A 16,003-nucleotide genomic window follows, 5' to 3' on the forward strand; every position below is an offset into this window, starting at 1 on the left:
ATTTACAAAAATAAGAAATAGAAAAAGAATTTGTTGTATTATTGTTTCCCTACCTGAGCAATGTCGATCACCAGCTCTCCAGATGGCAGGATGGTGTACTCCCCTGTGTTTTCACTGAGGGGGCTGCCATCCTTCTCCCAGGACAGGCTGGGCTGCGGGACCCCCTCCGCCACACACATCAGCTGGGCCTGACTGTTTTCCACCACTGCCACCTCTGGCTCTCCGCCCCGGATTGAAGGGGGGACTGCACAGGTAAGAGGGTTTATCTTTAAATATCACATTAACTCCTAAAGAAAATGTTTACTTATGGTTTTAATGAAGTATACAATCAAAGAGGATACTGGTGACATTTTACATTTTGAGCCAGTGGGTCTGAGTTTGTGGCAAATGAACTGAATCGCTTTATGGCACAAATGAGAAAATGCCATCCACCAAACAATGGAAAAGGCATTATTCTAGCTATCCTGCAGTAAATGCAAATGCACTTAAATCAGTTTGATTAATTTAACAAGATGCTAATGTTTAAAGTTGTCGTGTAAAATAGTTAAATGACTAAAACGTACTCTGTACAGTGAGGCTCATCTCCAGGCTCACAGTTCCCGCTGCGTTGGCAGCCGTGCACGTGTACCGTCCGGTGTCACTGGGTTGGATGAAGGCGATCTGCAGAGAGCCTGAACTGAGAACCCGCCGGCGCACGGACTGGCTCAGCGGCTGCCCGTCTTTGTGCCATGTGACGGAGGGAGGAGGGGAGCCGTCGGCCTGGCACTGCAGCATCACAGAGGAGTCCACGGGTGCCAGGTACTTCTGAGTCTCTGAGCTGATCCTGGGAGGCACTGCGGGGACAGAGGTATCACATGATGTCAACACGAGGCAATATCAGCAAAGAGAAGGAATCAGGGTCCGTTTAAGACTGAAAAACGAAATGCAGGGGAAATGTTTCGCTTCTAGAAAAAAGTAAAATAATTTATGTATCATGGAAATAAAGTGCGTAAATCTCTGTATTCAGGACCTGTGTCTGTCAACGCATCATGATGTACTGGAGTGAAATTCAATAATACAAAATATATATAAAAATAAACTTCATAATCACAGCCCATTTTGTAGGCTATTGTTTTTAATTACTTTAGATTATCAAATATCGTTATTTCGTCAGATGATGAAATACTGCTACAACATACAGTAAATAAATCTGTGACCTACCTTGTACTTTGAGTTTGGTCTTCCCCAGTGCTGTGCCAGCCGGGTTCTGAGCCACACATATGTAAGTACCAGAGTCTGAAACAGAAGCCTTGGAGATCTGCAGACTTCCATTAGGCAGCACGGTGAAACTGCCACCTAACGAAAAGCAAAAGACCTGATGTTACACCTGACTGCTTACAGATTACTGACCCACATAGAGGGGACCAAATACCTGTGGTGGGTATGTTGATGCCCTCCTTCTGCCAGGTGATGGTGGGCCTGGGTGAGCCCGTGGCCCAGCAGGGCAGAGTGATGGGGTTATTGAGGATAACATCCAGGGTTGGTGGGTGGGACTGGATCACTGGGAGCTCTGAGGAGAAGCAGGAAAAAGGCTAACGTTCAGAATGATGATGAAAATTAAACAAAACTACAGTATGAAAAGCAACAAAGTAATAAACTTTACATTTTGTCTTGAGGGGTTTTCTTACCCTGCACCGTGAGCTGCACGTGGCGTTGGGTGGAGCCTGCAGCATTCTTCGCCGTGCACGAGTAGCGTCCGGCGTGACTGAGCTCAGCTGAGGTGATCTCTACTGGACCTGCGTCGAGATTACAGGTACGTGTTACCGCCTTGATGTCTGTTAGCAATCTTATATCATCTATCACTGACAAGTTTTCCACACACATTTAAAGTCATGACGTGATGTTATTAGTGTAACTGACCTGAGGGCAGGACGCTGTATCCTCGTCCCTCTTTGTTCAGCTTCATTCCGTCTTTGCTCCAGTGGATCGTGGGCTGTGGGACACCAGATGCAGTGCAGGCGATGACCACTGGGGACAGTCTGATCACAGTTAGCTCAGTAGGTTCATCTGCTATTGAAGGAGGAACTATGGGAACATAAGTCAAATTAGTCATTTGAAAATACATGTGCAGAATTTTTTTTAGTTTTACACGATGCAACATTGATAAATCATGATCTTTGGAATTATGAAGCTGTAAAAGAAAGCGGTATTTCTCACCATGCACAGTGAGGTTGATGGATCTGGAGTGTTCCCCTGCCTCATTCGAGACCACACACTCATACACTGCTGTATCCTCCACTGTGGGCGCTATAACGACCAGGGAGCCGGATGAGAGTAATCTGGAAATAATGACAAAGAGGAGAAGTCAGTATTTGGAGGTAGTATAATTATATAATAATTATAAAATGATTAGAAACTTAAGGATTTGTGCTTTCTGTGCAGCCTTGAGCTTGTGTTTTTTAAGATCTTGGATGAGGAAACAGAGAGGGAGAAAACCTGGATCAACCTGTACATATTCTGGTTCTGGTCTGTGTTCATGACTCGACCATTCTTCGTCCAGCTGACCGTGGGTTTGGGGATGCCGCTGGCCTCACAGGACAGGGTGGTCTGAACGTTGACTGTGACCGTTACGTTGGTTCGTCCGTCAGCGATAGAAGGAGACACTGAAAAAAGGAAATGGCAGACTGCGCTGTATTTGTGGCTGATGGAGACAATGTTAAAAGCACATATTCCACAACCAACCATAAACTTGCAGATCCACTCTCTTGCGTTGCGTCCCGGCCGGATTTGTTGCCATACACAGGTAGCGGCCGGTGTCTGTCACCTGAGCGGAGTGGATGTGTAATGACCCATCCCTCGAAAACGTGTACCTGCGCACAAGTTAATACGAACTGGGTGAGATTCGGCTTTGAGGGAAATACAAAAATAAAAAATTTGAGATACGGGGAATCAGCAACTTCCAAGATTTTAGAAACAGAATTTTCCTGATAGTGACGGCAACATCAACACTGTGGGACACTCGGATTTACCTGGGGTTGTTTCCTGCCAATATTGCCCCATGTTTCCTCCAGGTCACACGAGGGGGCGGGACTCCACTGACGATACACTCGAGCACCGACGGCTTGTTGATGTGTACTGACACTGTCTGGGGGCCGTCCTTGATTGTTGGGGCCACTGAGGAAAGAGGTGAGAAATTGATATGCACATAGATTATTTCTCAAGAACTACTTAAGGGAGAATTACAAAAGATAGTACTGTAGGAAATGAGCTAAAAGCTGTAGCTGTACCATTGACAGCCAGGTTAAACTGCCGCGTGGTCTTGCCAGCGACGTTACTCGCCACACAGGTGTACTGAGCTCTGTCGCTCAGCTCTGCCATGTTGATCTGTAAGTAGCGGCCACTGGACAGGATTCGCACTCGGGCAGAGGCCTACACAGAAAACACAAAAAGTTATTAGTGAATAAACTTGAGGGAAGTCGTGCATTTTACAGAGAGTTGTTTGTTTCTGTATTTCTGACCTGCAGGGGTTGGCCATCCTTGAGCCAGGTCAGAGTTGGAGGTGGAACGGCATCAGATTTGCACTCGAGGGTCACCTGTCTGTTCTGCAGCACTGACGTGTTCTGGGGCGTGCTCTCCCCCGCGATGTTCGGGGGGACTGTTACAGAAAAACATGGATCTTATAGACAGGTGTCATTTTAAATATCTTATTTTTCACACATTTTCTGATAAAACGGAGAAATGTATTAATAAAAAACAATAAAATGAACTATGCATCTTCCTTTTCTGTACATGAAATATATGAAAATGATCCTTAAGCATTGATTCTCCTAAAACATTGTGTACGGTGCACTCTGTGTTACCCACCGTGCACTCGAACCTGGAACTCCTTGTCATCATCTCCTGCTGGACTGTTGGCTAAGCAGCTGTATCTGCCGGTGTCCTCCAACTAAGTACAAGTGTAAAAAAGTGTGTAAGACCAATGGAAAGAGGCACAAATTGCTTATTTTACCATATGTACTGTAATGTAAGTGTAATGTGTGACAGAAAAGTTATTAAATTAACTAATTAATAGGATTTTATTGTAACAATCTGTGGTGACCAGTGTTTAATTTGTAAGTGCCCATGAGAGTGGAGGGGTGAGGTGGCGAGTGCAGTTGCCGGTGTCGTAATAAAGCACTGGTGATGACTGACCTGTGCCGAGGCCACACGGAGAACTTCTCCCCCCCGCAGGAGGCGCAGACTGTCTGTCTGTGGGAGCGGGCGGCCGTCCTTCAGCCAGGTCAGGGAGGGTGTGGGGATACCTGAGGCCTCACACTCAAGCTCCAGCACATTGTTCACCACCACAGAGACCTCTGTTGGAACACCGGAGCCCTTGATCTGCGGAGGGTCTGAACAACGTAACCATAACAACATGAGAAATAAAGCAAATAATTAAGGAGAAACATTAGTAGCATTGGACATTAGGGTTAATTCTGTCACAATCTTTGTCTTTTGTCATTTGACACCAGCAGAAAGACAACATGCAGCATCTGCTCTTTCAACTCACCCAGCACTTTCAGGTTGAAGTGGCGGCTCGCTTGACCAGCAGTGTTGTTCGCCACACACGTGTAGCGTCCTGTGTGGCTGACCTGGGCCTGGATGATCTGTACAGTGGTTTTCAGGTTGAGGAATGTGAGGTGATCGTCAGTAGTCAGAGTCGCTCCGTCTTTGATCCAGGACACGGTGGGGGTCGGGGTCCCATCAGCGCCACACAGCAGAGAAGCCATATTTCCTCTGACTACGGTCACGTCCTCGGTGCTACCTGCTCCGTCCAGACCGGGGGGGACTGCGCAGAGTCATGAAAGATGCGTTAGGTTAATTTGGTGATTTATTCCTATGACTTTACAAGCAAGTCACATTTTCATACCCACCATACACCTGGAGGCTATACTGTCTGTTGTCCACTCCTGCTCTGTTTGAGGCAACGCAGGTGTAAGTGCCACCATCAGACACTTGGGTTCGTGTAATCCTGGCAGACACAAAATGGTTCAACAGATTATAAATCCTGATACATATCAACTCTCACTAAAGGTGTATAAACCAAGTTAATACAATTTATTAGACTAATTATCTGCCAGGAAAATTTTCTAATCTATTTTTGTACCAATTTTTCAACTTTAACATTTTTTTGTTATAATGAGAATGAAACATTAAAACATTTTCTTGGTTTTTACAGACAATGAGAGACAAACATCTCAGCTTTACCTTTGCAATGCACGTTATTTTGTAATCATTTAAAAAATGGATTTGACCAAAATTCCCCACAAATGAAACACAGGAAGTTGTCCTAATGCAGCAGCCTGTGTTACAGCCTCTGCCTGAGCCCTGACCACTGACCTACCGGAGCACCTGTCCAGCAGAGAGGAGCCGGATGTGGGACGACACCGGCAGGGGGAGGCCGTTCCTCAGCCAGTTGAGCTGTGGGGGAGGGGAGCCTGTGGCAACACACTCGATGTTGACAGAACTGTCCAGAACTGTGGTCAACTCCTCGACCTTGTTACTGTTACCGTCGATCACAGGAGGCACTGAAAGAGAAAGGGAACGTGTCTGTCTCATCATGAAGTGCATTGGACATTACATGTAATGTGTATTGGAAAAATAATGGTTGAATTGGAAATAAACCCACCATATACGTTTAGATTGAATATCCTGTCCTCCTCTCCTGCAGTGTTAGTGGCCACACACGTGTACTTTCCACTGTCGGTGTTGTGAGCTCCGATCACACTGAGTGTGCTGCCATCCGCACTGATCCTGAACAAAAATACATCAACATCAATTATTTCTCATTTACGTCTTTTTTAACTTCTTGTTTTGGTGGCAGGCTCTACTGTACCTGAGACCTTTGCTCCCTTCATTGTGGATGACTTCTCCATCCTTCAACCACTGGATGGTCGGAGGGGGGGTTCCCTGGACTCGACAGACCAGCTGGATGCTTTCATTGAGCAGAACTCCCATCTCGCTGGGCAGCTCTGATCCAGAGATGCTGGGAGGGACTGAGAGATAAGCACAAGTGTTAGCAGGAGTCGGTGGATGGAAGATGCAGATATATTGGATCTGAGGGATTTAACAACTCCGACCATACATTCTTGTCAATGTATGTTTGAGAATGTGATGTAAGAATTCTTTGAGTGCATTGAGACTTCACCTTGTACAGTGAGATGGTAGCTCTTGCGTGCGTTACCCTCCACATTAGAGGCCAAACACGTGTATGTGCCACTGTCAGAGAGCTGTGACCGGGCAATCTGAAGCTTGCTGCCCCCGGAGAAGATGTGCATCTCCAGAGACTCTGAGTTCTCTACAGAAACATGAAGTTCATATGTTTGGTATTAGTGGACAAAGATAGTCATAAATCACCTTTCCCAGGAGGACATCAGATCATCAGATGATAAAACTGTTTTATATCGTTGTGATTGACAGAAACCTACTGTCCATGTCTGAACCACAATAATGCAGACATACCTATGGGTCGTCCATTCTTCATCCAGGTGAGACTGGGAGGAGGGATACCAGTAGCATCACAGGAGAACGTGACTGGGTTACTGATAGTTTCCACCACATTCTCCTCCCCTGGGCCATCGATACTGGGAGGCACTTCAGAGAGAGAGAAATCCCCTCTTTAATATTGTTAAAAGGGTTAAACACTGTTTTAAATGTGTGTTTTAAATCTAGAATAAGTTACCATAAATATTCAAGTGGAAGTTCTTGTCCACCTGACCAGCAACATTGGTGGCCTTGCACACATATTGTCCAGTATCAGACACCTGGAGAACAAAGGAGACACAGGAGGCAGATGAAAACATAAGAAAAAGAAAATTAAACAATATGTACAAACATAGAGGAAATCAGTATAAGCTAGGAAAAGAAAATCCTTGCATGGAGACGAGTCATTTAATCTGTTTTACGGAATTGACCACGCTCTTGATGCTGAGGTTGTGTGACTCTGTCGAAAACAGCAGGTTCAGTCCCTCCAGGTGTTCCTGACATATTGCATTCACAATAATATGATGTCACTGAATGTGTGCACCAAATTTGAAGAACTTCCCTTCTTGGCGTTCTTCACAAAACTTTGACGGACGTATGGATGGAAAGAAAACCTGAAGACATAATGCCTCCAGTCACTAGCTGTCACCGGAGCAGAGGTATGATAACAACATGGAGCAGACATCATGGCGTCCCCTCACGTCTCACCTCTGAGCCTTTGATTTGCAGCATCTGCCCCTCGGCCAGGATGCGCAGGTTGGCCGACTCCGTCACCGCCCTGCCGTTCTTGTACCAGGTGATGGTGGGAGGAGGCACGGCGTTGGACTCGCACTCCAGGGTGACAGATTTCCCTACAAGCACGTTCACCACCACAGGAGAGTCCCCGTTGCTGTCGCGGATACTGGGAGGAACTGGAAGGATGAGGAGAGAGGAAAATATATTAGCTGGTAAAACTAGAGGCTGAAGTCGGGCACTCGGTGTGGACGTAGACTGACCGAACACAGTGAGATAGATGTGTTTGTAAGCCTCTCCTGCTGCGTTCATAGCCACACAGCTGAACTTTCCTGCATCAGATACTTTTGCTTTTAGAATCTGCAGCGTACGACCACCTGGGGACACAAACAGACACACACACACACACATGTTAAGAATCAACTGATGTTTGCACTGATTATCCTTTTACCGCAATATGGCTTTTTCCCACTGCTGAATGTATGTTATTTTAAATGTGACCCTGTAGTTGTAGATTATTCCGAGCTTCCAGTACCTGGCATGATGAGTGCATTGGTGTTGCCTTGAATGGGGCCCCTGTCATTCAGCCAGCTCAGTGTGGGAGGTGGGAAACCAGTAGCTTCACAAGAGAGAGACACAAAGTTGTTCACCACCACCGTCACGTTCTCAGGACTCAGGTCGATAATGGTGGGAGGCACTGAAAGGAAAAAAGAACAAACACTCAGAGTAGCAAATGGTAATTTTACAGATATCTTATAAGAGCAGTAAAAGAGTTAATCTTTGCAGATTTAATGAAGTATTCAGAAAGTCCATGTGACTCACCATGAACATTGAGGTTAAAGGATTTTTCTGCACTTCCAGCCACATTATCAGCCACACACACGTATCGTCCTGTGTCCGATACCTGAACAGCAAACACCTGAAAGATGGACAATACTGAGTAAGAATACACATCCACTGTGCGTGATGTGCATCTAAGAGTTAGAGCAACACTCACTTTTACCTTTAAATAACAGCTTCATAATTAGTTTGATGGTTCACTGATGTTTATACAGTGAGGAAACCTTCAAAATATGAAGAAATGTAAATAGAGTTTGGTGGATTTGTTTGGGTAATATCCACCATTCAGTTTTTCCTCTACATGAAAACTACTTGACATCTCAGACACAGAGGCCAACAGAATCTATCACCACGTGTGGCTACAGGGGGCGCTGTTGCTCAGTAAACGTTAACAAAACCATAGCAACCTCACAGTTAAACAAATACTAACATCAGCACAGATTTGACCACATTATTGATACTTCAGAGTTTATTTCATATGCAGCTAAAAGTGTCAGAAGTTTCTGTGTAATTACTAAATCCTGCAGTTTATAGGCAATGGGAACATTAGGACAAATTTCACTTGAATGCCCAAACAGTTTATTGACTGTGCTTCCTGGTCGTTACCTGAAGTGTTCTCCCATTGGATAAGATCCTGTGTGAACTATCAGAGCTGATTGGCTGGTTGTCCTTCAACCAGGTGATCTTGGGGGCGGGGTTTCCATCCACGTAACACTCCAGTTGGGTGGTTTTGTTGACCAGGACCGTGACCTCATCGGGCAAGTCGCTGTCCGCTCCACGTATGGACGGAGGCACTGGTGCAACGTACAAATACACAATGAGCGACAATGAATTAAACTAATATTCTGATACACCTACTGATACTTTGAGTACTTTCACTCACATAATACTCTAACATCGTACTGAATGGAGTCTTCTCCTGCTTCGTTCACAGCCACACACGTGTATCTGCCTGTATCTTCTGCCTGGGCCCTGGGAATCTGTAACACTCGGCCGCCTGAGAGTAAAACAGTAAAATCATTGCATGAACTCTTCCTCTCTCTCTCTCTCTCTCTCGCTCCCTCGCTTTCATTCTGTTTTCTTTCTGTGTCTCACCTGGCATGATCAGAACTTTCTCACCCGAGGTCAGCAGGTGTCCATCTTTGTACCAGGTAAGAGTGGGAGGAGGGACGGCGTTGGTCTCACAGTACAGAGAGATGGGATTGTTGAGTATCACATCCCGAGCGTCCCCTCCGAAGCCTGGGGGAGACGTGGTGTCACCGACTCCACCAGGCCTGTTGAAATTAGGTGGAACTGAAAAAGAGGAAAGATATTCAAACCCTTCTTTTTGGACATTTCATTCCACAGTTTGGTTGGAAACACACATGGTTCTGCATTTATCTCAAACTATTAAATCAATGGTATTCTTTTACAATTTTAAAAAGGACAAATAAAAACACAGGGACACTCGTTTAGCCCATGAAATGCACAAAGAGTCTCAGTTAAAACATTTGCATCAGTCAACCCAGTTCACCTTGTATATTTACATCAAAGTCCTTCTCATCCTCTCCAGCGATGTTAGTGGCCACGCAGGTGTAGCGCCCAGTGTCCGACACCTGAGCGTGTTTGATCTGAACAATACGACCGTTGGTTGTAATGGACACATGGTTGTCTGGCCGCAAGATCTGAAGAGAAAAAGAGGCATTAAGGGAGAGAATCAAAATGCTGTATAAATACTTACTTTATTTGTATAATATAATATGTCCTATATGTCGCAGATTCATTTCAGAATATTGGAAAGGCTCCATAGACACAGGAGGCGGAATATCTACCTGTCCGTCCTTGTACCACTGCAGTGCTGGAGCAGGAAAGGCCTCAGCTGCACACTCCAGGGTCAACGTGCTGTTGACCTTGATCTTGACCTCTTTGGGGGTCAGTCCTTCCCCTGGGATATCATTTTTATTGATCTGTGGGGGAACTGGAATGAAAACAGTAAACAGTTAGAAATAAAGTCAAAAATTATAGGTAAAAACATTACATCACTGCGATAACCATCCTGCAGGTGGATGCCATTCACTCACTGTGACCTTTGACGACCCGAATATCATCAGTTCTAAATACTGAGTAAAGGATTCTCTCAAATTATCTCACCATAAACTTTGACCTCATAGTGCTTCAGCGTCTCTCCAGCCTCATTAGTGGCCACACAGGTGTACCTCCCAGCATCCTCTTCTTTAGCATTAAGAATCTGCAGAGTTCGCCCACCTGTGAAAGTACGAGCGATGAATGACAAACGCCACACAGAACGATGCTATTCCATTTTATTCTACTCTCTTCATTTTGACTCTATAAATGTGTGTGGTCTCAAACCTGGAAGCACTCGAACGTTGCGACTGGACTCGAACAGAGTGCCGTCTTTGAGCCAGGTGATGAGGGCGGCTGGGTAGGACTGGACTTCACACACGAGAGAGGTGGGGCTGCTCAAAGTCACCGTCACCTCCTCTGTAGAACCATCAGGACCCGACCCAGCAATGGTGGGAGAAACTGACGGGAACACAACCAATCAAATTAAGAACGTAGCTGTAATCCATCTCAAATAATCAGATCGATTTATGAAACATTTCCAAATGGATTTAAAGAGTCGTCTTTGTACCCAGGACATTGAGGTGGAAATGCCGGCTTCGATCTCCTGCGCTGTTCGATGCCAGGCAGCTGTACCTGCCAGTGTCTGACACTTGGGCACCAGAGATTTGGAGGAAACGACCGTGAGACAAAACTTGGTGGCGTCTGTCAGGCACCAGAGTCTGTCCGTCCTTCAGCCATTTGATCTCTGGAACAGGATTACCTGCAAAATCATTAACGGATGTTAACACAACAGTGACATATAGATTATCTGTAATTATATGAGTCTATTTATATATAGAGTGTACATCACTTACCTGATGCCTCACAGGTGAGAGTTATGTTGTGCTTCTCCTTGACCTTTGTATCCACCACACTTCCCTCGCTCACAATGCTCGGTGGAACTGTTGAATCAGACTAAAAATCAATTAAATTGTTCTCTCTCTCTTTCACGGTTCATCACGTCTCTTCAGGTTGATGTTAAAGCAACACTATGTAACTTTTACTGAACAACAGTGCCCTCTGCAGCCATACATTTAAAATTCTTGATGATTTAAAAGTTTTCTGGCTGGATATTGATGATTAACGCTGATTTTGAAAGATTTCTACTTCTAGGTTGAAGAGTGGGAATGAAAGAAGAATCATTTCAAGTCAGTGATCCATCAAACTCATTCTGAAGCTCCTATTTTAAGGTAAAAAAAGTGTTTCTTTAAATGAAATTGAAGGGACCTAAACATAAACAACTTACAGATTTGTATATGTTCAGTGACTTTAATTTTCACACAGCCTCAAGCCGTCAAAGTAAAAGCAACGATACGAGACATTTACGATTTCTCTTTACCAAGTATGTCGATGTCAAAGTTCTTCCTCTCCTCCCCGGCACTGTTGGACACGATGCAGGTGTATCTCCCAGCATCCTCTACTGCAGCATGCATTAGACGCAGGCTTCGTCCTCCTAGAGGAAAAACAGGCCAAATATGATCATCAATCTGCCGTCACCGTGGAATGTATTCAAAGACAATGTCCGCAAAAACCTGCCCCTTCTTCTCAAAAGAAAAACATCCAGATGATGTGTTAACATCAGTTTAAGCTCGTTGAGAGTAAATCACCCTTCTCTGAAAACCAGGATCAGTAAGGAGGAAGAATTTGGACGCTCAGGCTCACAGCTGTTAAAACATTTGCAAACCAGTTTAATGAGATTCAAAATTAAACGTGTTTGTGGAAACCTTCAACAGCTTGTTTTAATCAGACTGATAAACTTTGACTCATGGAACTTATTTGATTTGCAAACATTCCCCATTGTCATAAGCTCATGTACAAAATGGAGACAAGTCAAAAAGCAAATGCAACAACTTGGCAGAGTGATGCGTGTAGTTCTGCACATGTAATTTAAGTAGTAGGCTAAAGTTCAGGGGCCACGGTTTAGTTTGGAAGCACCTCATGGATCTTGTCAAACATCAATTCAGAGCAATTGCTCCTGTTTGTCTTCTCTCACAGATCTGTCTGAGTTCGGCCCCACGAGCAATGATCCCATTACTGCTTATTACTGCTGATGTATTGCATCTGCCTGTGTCCATGAAACCGAGCCGGGAGCGAAACAGTTCCAGTTACTGCTTTGAAAATGTGCCTCAGTGTGTTTCTTCAAAACTAAGAAAGGATTTCCTTGATCTTTGAAGAAATCTGAAATAAAAATAAAAAGTTTTTTTTCTCCACAATTTCAGAGAGAGTCCAGTGGGAACTCACCTGAAAGGATGCGCACTGAGCTGGTAGCTTTGATTGGCCGACCATCCTTCAGCCAAGAAATGGCAGGGAGAGGGATCCCAGCGGCCTCGCAGTTCAGAGCGACTGGGTTCTTCACAACAACTGTCACATTTTCTGGAAACTGCACCTGACCGATTATACTTGGTGGGACTGAAAAAGAGGAGAGGGAATAAGAGAAAGGGACAAAAAGGAAAAGCCAAGCTTTCTACATGGAGTTAAAGTGTACTCTAATGATTAAAATAAAAACTTGATGATTCATACCATGTACACTGATGTCATACTTGCTGTCAGCCTGCCCTGCCACATTCACAGCGATGCAGGTGTAGCGCCCTGTGTCCGACACCTTAGCGTCTTTAATCTGCAGCAGCCGTCCTTCATTCAGGACCTTTGCGCCATGCTGGCCTGTGATAGGCCGCCCGTCTTTCAGCCACGTGACTGCTGGTCGTGGCACGCCCTCCGCAGCACACTGCAAAGTCACATCCCCTCCCTTTGTCACGGTGACATCATCGTTGTCACCATGTTGGATGGATGGGCGGACTGAAGGGGGGAAAGCGGGTGAGTTGGGGCATATGCTTCCTTCAACAGATTCCAAAATTGTCAAGGGTACCACGTTATTTCAAATTGTATAACTTTTAACTCTAGTGCTGCATAAACTGTATGCCTGTATATCTATACATACCATAAACCTGCAGACTGTACTCCTTGGACGTGGTGCCGGCTGCACTGGAGGCCGTGCAGGTGTAAGAGGCCGCATCGGTCCTCTCAGCACTGGAGATGTGCAGCTGACGACCTCCGGACAAAACTCTGAGCCGCTGATCCGACTTGAGCTCAGAACCTGGAACCAAGACGAGACTTATCATCTTAAGTGTTTCTTTTTCATCCGAACACACACAAACACACACACACACACAAAACGTACCATCTTTTCTCCAGGTAAGACTCGGAGGTGGGATGCCGCTGGACTCACACACCAGAGTGATGAGACTTCCTTCAACCACTGTGAGATGAGACACCTCCTCTGAGCCGCGGATACTGGGAGAAACTGTAATAACAGGACGACACCAAAGGGAGGCGCACACATCTCAGTCAAACATAGAGTTGGGCTTAAAATAAATGCATACTGCAAAACACATTTACACTAATTTACATCTTCTTTAAAATAAAAAAACAGTGAAATGACCAGGAACAGATGAAGGACTTTATGATAATGTTCTTTTTGTGAAAATCAAGAACCATCTTTGCAAACTCACCCCAAACATTGAGGTTATAGTTCTTCTCGGTTTTTCCAGCAACATTGGTGGCTTCACAGGTATACCTGCCTGAATCCTGCACCTGGGCACTATCCACCTAACAGACAGATTCATACACAAATCAAGAGGTTTATTAACAACACACTCAAAGAACAATAAACTGTATATTCATTTTTAAAATGGAGGTAAATTGTAAAACAAATTTTAAAATAGGAGGAACCACAAAAACTTCACTGACGAGAGAACTTGAGGCTGCATCAAGACTCACACTCACACATTTTCTCTTACAAAGTCAGATTCAATCTACCACTTTATCATCTCTTAACTCTGACGGTACCTTGAGCAAACTTCCATCCGACAAAACCGTCAGTCCGGGTTTCCTGAACAGCGGGCGGCCATCTTTGCGCCAGGAGAGAGTCGGTGGAGGGATGGCGTCGCTCTGGCACTGCAGCTCCACCGGACGGCCGAGCATCACTGTGGCATTCACCTCTTCACCCTTGATGTTCGGTGGCACTGTGGCAGACATGGAGACAAGCTACTGACAGTGTTTCCATGACCGATTATTAGAGCCCGACCAGCTTGGATATTTGTTTTTGGGGGGGCGCGATGCTGATACTGGTATTTGGGAGTAAAAACATTTCAGAATCTGATATATAGGCTGATACATATTAAAAAATGTCAATGATTCCTCAGGTGTCATTATCAAACCCTTGTCTTGAACCATAAACTTATAAAACACAAATAAATCAATAATTATCAATAAAACACAAATAAAACCAAATGTCTGGAGCTTGAAGAAGAAAATAAACATAAATCTTTTTATGTAAAAAGTAAATGCACATCTTTTCATTTACTCATAGTCATAAACTCCAATACGTCTTCGAAAGGCTCATATCGGCCGTTTCTTGCTCTGCAGATTCTATCCTCTTACATTGACGCACACATTCATTCTCTACTTAGATGCTCTTTGACATTAATTGACTTGGTGAGTTGGCTCACTAAGCCCCTCTAAATGCTGCACACTCTTCATATTACCTCATAAGTGAAAAGAATAATTGCTTCCTGAGATGCTAAGTCTGTGTCATCTGGTGCTCTTTAAGCACTAATTCTATCTGGGGCTATGACAGCAACATTAAACCATTTCAACATTTGTTTGTGGTGCTAACAATCAGAGTGGCGTCTTTTCCAAGAAGTCCATGAAACCTAACCTCTGGGGAAATTGCTAACATGCATTGAGATGCATAATGAGCGTAGAACATCCCATCAGAATCCTTTTTCTCCCCTGTGAAGAATCCAAGTATCATCACAGCTAAATATGAGCGTTACTGACACTGCTTAACTAGATTTTCCAGAATTTGAGGGAGCGGTGGATATGATTTGCTTTTGGCCCTCAACTTTTCTGGAACCAAAACACACGGCTCTAAACCAAATGGAAGCAAAGCATGAGAAAAAGTGAACTCACAACATGGGAAGTGTTTGGACGTCTTTACCCTGAGTCAGACCATGTCTGAACTCCTTAAATATGACATATACTTAATATAATATAACCACTTCGGATTAATCTGGTCTGGTTTACAAAATAACCGCCAGCTAATTTCCTCTGCATTATAGCTACTGGACCTACAGAGCACAAGTCATTGGGGACGGACAGAAACAGGCCCTCAGCTCAGGATCTGGCCAGACACAGGAAGCTGCTGGAGAATGGAAGCAATTACCTCAACAAATCTGCCTTTATTTCTCTGGACAAGCTCCTTTTGATGTCTCTGAGGAAATGCACGTCATGAAGATGTTTGTATTCTGCTTAGTGCTGCGTATATGTAAACTACTTGTCTCCCATTTCCTCAGCGACATTAGCTTTTTTTTTTTTTACTTGTATAACAAGTGATTTGCCATCAAGCTCAGCTCTGTGCACGAACCTGACAAGGTTTATTGAAATGCTAAACTCAGTCAAATCACACTTCCTCTGCGTGCACGTGTTTTGCTCAAGGCCTGTTTCCTTTTTTTTCAGTCTTTTAATCTTTCCTGCTGGATCTGGTGATCTGTTGACAGACATACTACAGTTGGCAATAGCCATTAGTCAATAAAACAAAAAGTGGAACAAGGAAAAAACATTAAACAGAACGGTTTTGTCCTGAGGAGAGGAACCAGTGTCTGCCAAGAAGCTGTAAATCCAGAGATTTTACTGCCTTTAAGTTCATTTCAAAGCTTTCATCAGATATTTTTTACCACTTTTTATCCTATTTACTACATTACCATATCGTAGTGCAGCATTTTATTTAAACTGTGGTTCACAATGATGATAAAATATATATTTCCACATT

General features: G+C 44.4%; 1 protein-coding gene across 3 annotated transcripts in view; it reads right to left on the bottom strand.

Moving 5' to 3' along the window:
• Nucleotides 1–16,003, bottom strand: part of hmcn1 (hemicentin 1) — a 75,612-nt gene that overhangs the window by 10,358 nt on the left and 49,251 nt on the right. For 2 of the 3 annotated variants that reach the window (XM_034582744.1, XM_034582742.1), the window contains exons 41-82: nucleotides 14,020–14,195; nucleotides 13,683–13,779; nucleotides 13,352–13,474; nucleotides 13,112–13,267; nucleotides 12,694–12,969; nucleotides 12,415–12,582; nucleotides 11,513–11,626; nucleotides 10,989–11,075; nucleotides 10,703–10,894; nucleotides 10,420–10,593; nucleotides 10,201–10,314; nucleotides 9,882–10,027; nucleotides 9,584–9,734; nucleotides 9,166–9,363; nucleotides 8,954–9,067; nucleotides 8,677–8,864; nucleotides 8,053–8,149; nucleotides 7,766–7,927; nucleotides 7,494–7,607; nucleotides 7,207–7,409; nucleotides 6,698–6,779; nucleotides 6,478–6,609; nucleotides 6,164–6,313; nucleotides 5,852–6,011; nucleotides 5,645–5,769; nucleotides 5,360–5,543; nucleotides 4,890–4,987; nucleotides 4,526–4,804; nucleotides 4,171–4,367; nucleotides 3,844–3,925; nucleotides 3,498–3,634; nucleotides 3,267–3,408; nucleotides 3,009–3,153; nucleotides 2,722–2,849; nucleotides 2,486–2,642; nucleotides 2,197–2,318; nucleotides 1,900–2,064; nucleotides 1,668–1,775; nucleotides 1,412–1,549; nucleotides 1,201–1,335; nucleotides 564–833; nucleotides 54–244 (exon numbers count right to left, since the gene is read on the bottom strand). In XM_034582744.1, the coding sequence (XP_034438635.1) occupies nucleotides 54–244; nucleotides 564–833; nucleotides 1,201–1,335; nucleotides 1,412–1,549; nucleotides 1,668–1,775; nucleotides 1,900–2,064; nucleotides 2,197–2,318; nucleotides 2,486–2,642; nucleotides 2,722–2,849; nucleotides 3,009–3,153; nucleotides 3,267–3,408; nucleotides 3,498–3,634; nucleotides 3,844–3,925; nucleotides 4,171–4,367; nucleotides 4,526–4,804; nucleotides 4,890–4,987; nucleotides 5,360–5,543; nucleotides 5,645–5,769; nucleotides 5,852–6,011; nucleotides 6,164–6,313; nucleotides 6,478–6,609; nucleotides 6,698–6,779; nucleotides 7,207–7,409; nucleotides 7,494–7,607; nucleotides 7,766–7,927; nucleotides 8,053–8,149; nucleotides 8,677–8,864; nucleotides 8,954–9,067; nucleotides 9,166–9,363; nucleotides 9,584–9,734; nucleotides 9,882–10,027; nucleotides 10,201–10,314; nucleotides 10,420–10,593; nucleotides 10,703–10,894; nucleotides 10,989–11,075; nucleotides 11,513–11,626; nucleotides 12,415–12,582; nucleotides 12,694–12,969; nucleotides 13,112–13,267; nucleotides 13,352–13,474; nucleotides 13,683–13,779; nucleotides 14,020–14,195 (6,377 nt within the window). The remainder of the gene's footprint in view (nucleotides 1–53; nucleotides 245–563; nucleotides 834–1,200; nucleotides 1,336–1,411; nucleotides 1,550–1,667; nucleotides 1,776–1,899; nucleotides 2,065–2,196; nucleotides 2,319–2,485; nucleotides 2,643–2,721; nucleotides 2,850–3,008; nucleotides 3,154–3,266; nucleotides 3,409–3,497; nucleotides 3,635–3,843; nucleotides 3,926–4,170; nucleotides 4,368–4,525; nucleotides 4,805–4,889; nucleotides 4,988–5,359; nucleotides 5,544–5,644; nucleotides 5,770–5,851; nucleotides 6,012–6,163; nucleotides 6,314–6,477; nucleotides 6,610–6,697; nucleotides 6,780–7,206; nucleotides 7,410–7,493; nucleotides 7,608–7,765; nucleotides 7,928–8,052; nucleotides 8,150–8,676; nucleotides 8,865–8,953; nucleotides 9,068–9,165; nucleotides 9,364–9,583; nucleotides 9,735–9,881; nucleotides 10,028–10,200; nucleotides 10,315–10,419; nucleotides 10,594–10,702; nucleotides 10,895–10,988; nucleotides 11,076–11,512; nucleotides 11,627–12,414; nucleotides 12,583–12,693; nucleotides 12,970–13,111; nucleotides 13,268–13,351; nucleotides 13,475–13,682; nucleotides 13,780–14,019; nucleotides 14,196–16,003) is intronic. The other variant, XM_034582743.1, reaches the window with a different exon arrangement.

The sequence above is a fragment of the Hippoglossus hippoglossus genome, chromosome 4, assembly GCF_009819705.1.
Source record: "Hippoglossus hippoglossus isolate fHipHip1 chromosome 4, fHipHip1.pri, whole genome shotgun sequence".
Classification (NCBI taxonomy): domain Eukaryota; kingdom Metazoa; phylum Chordata; class Actinopteri; order Pleuronectiformes; family Pleuronectidae; genus Hippoglossus; species Hippoglossus hippoglossus.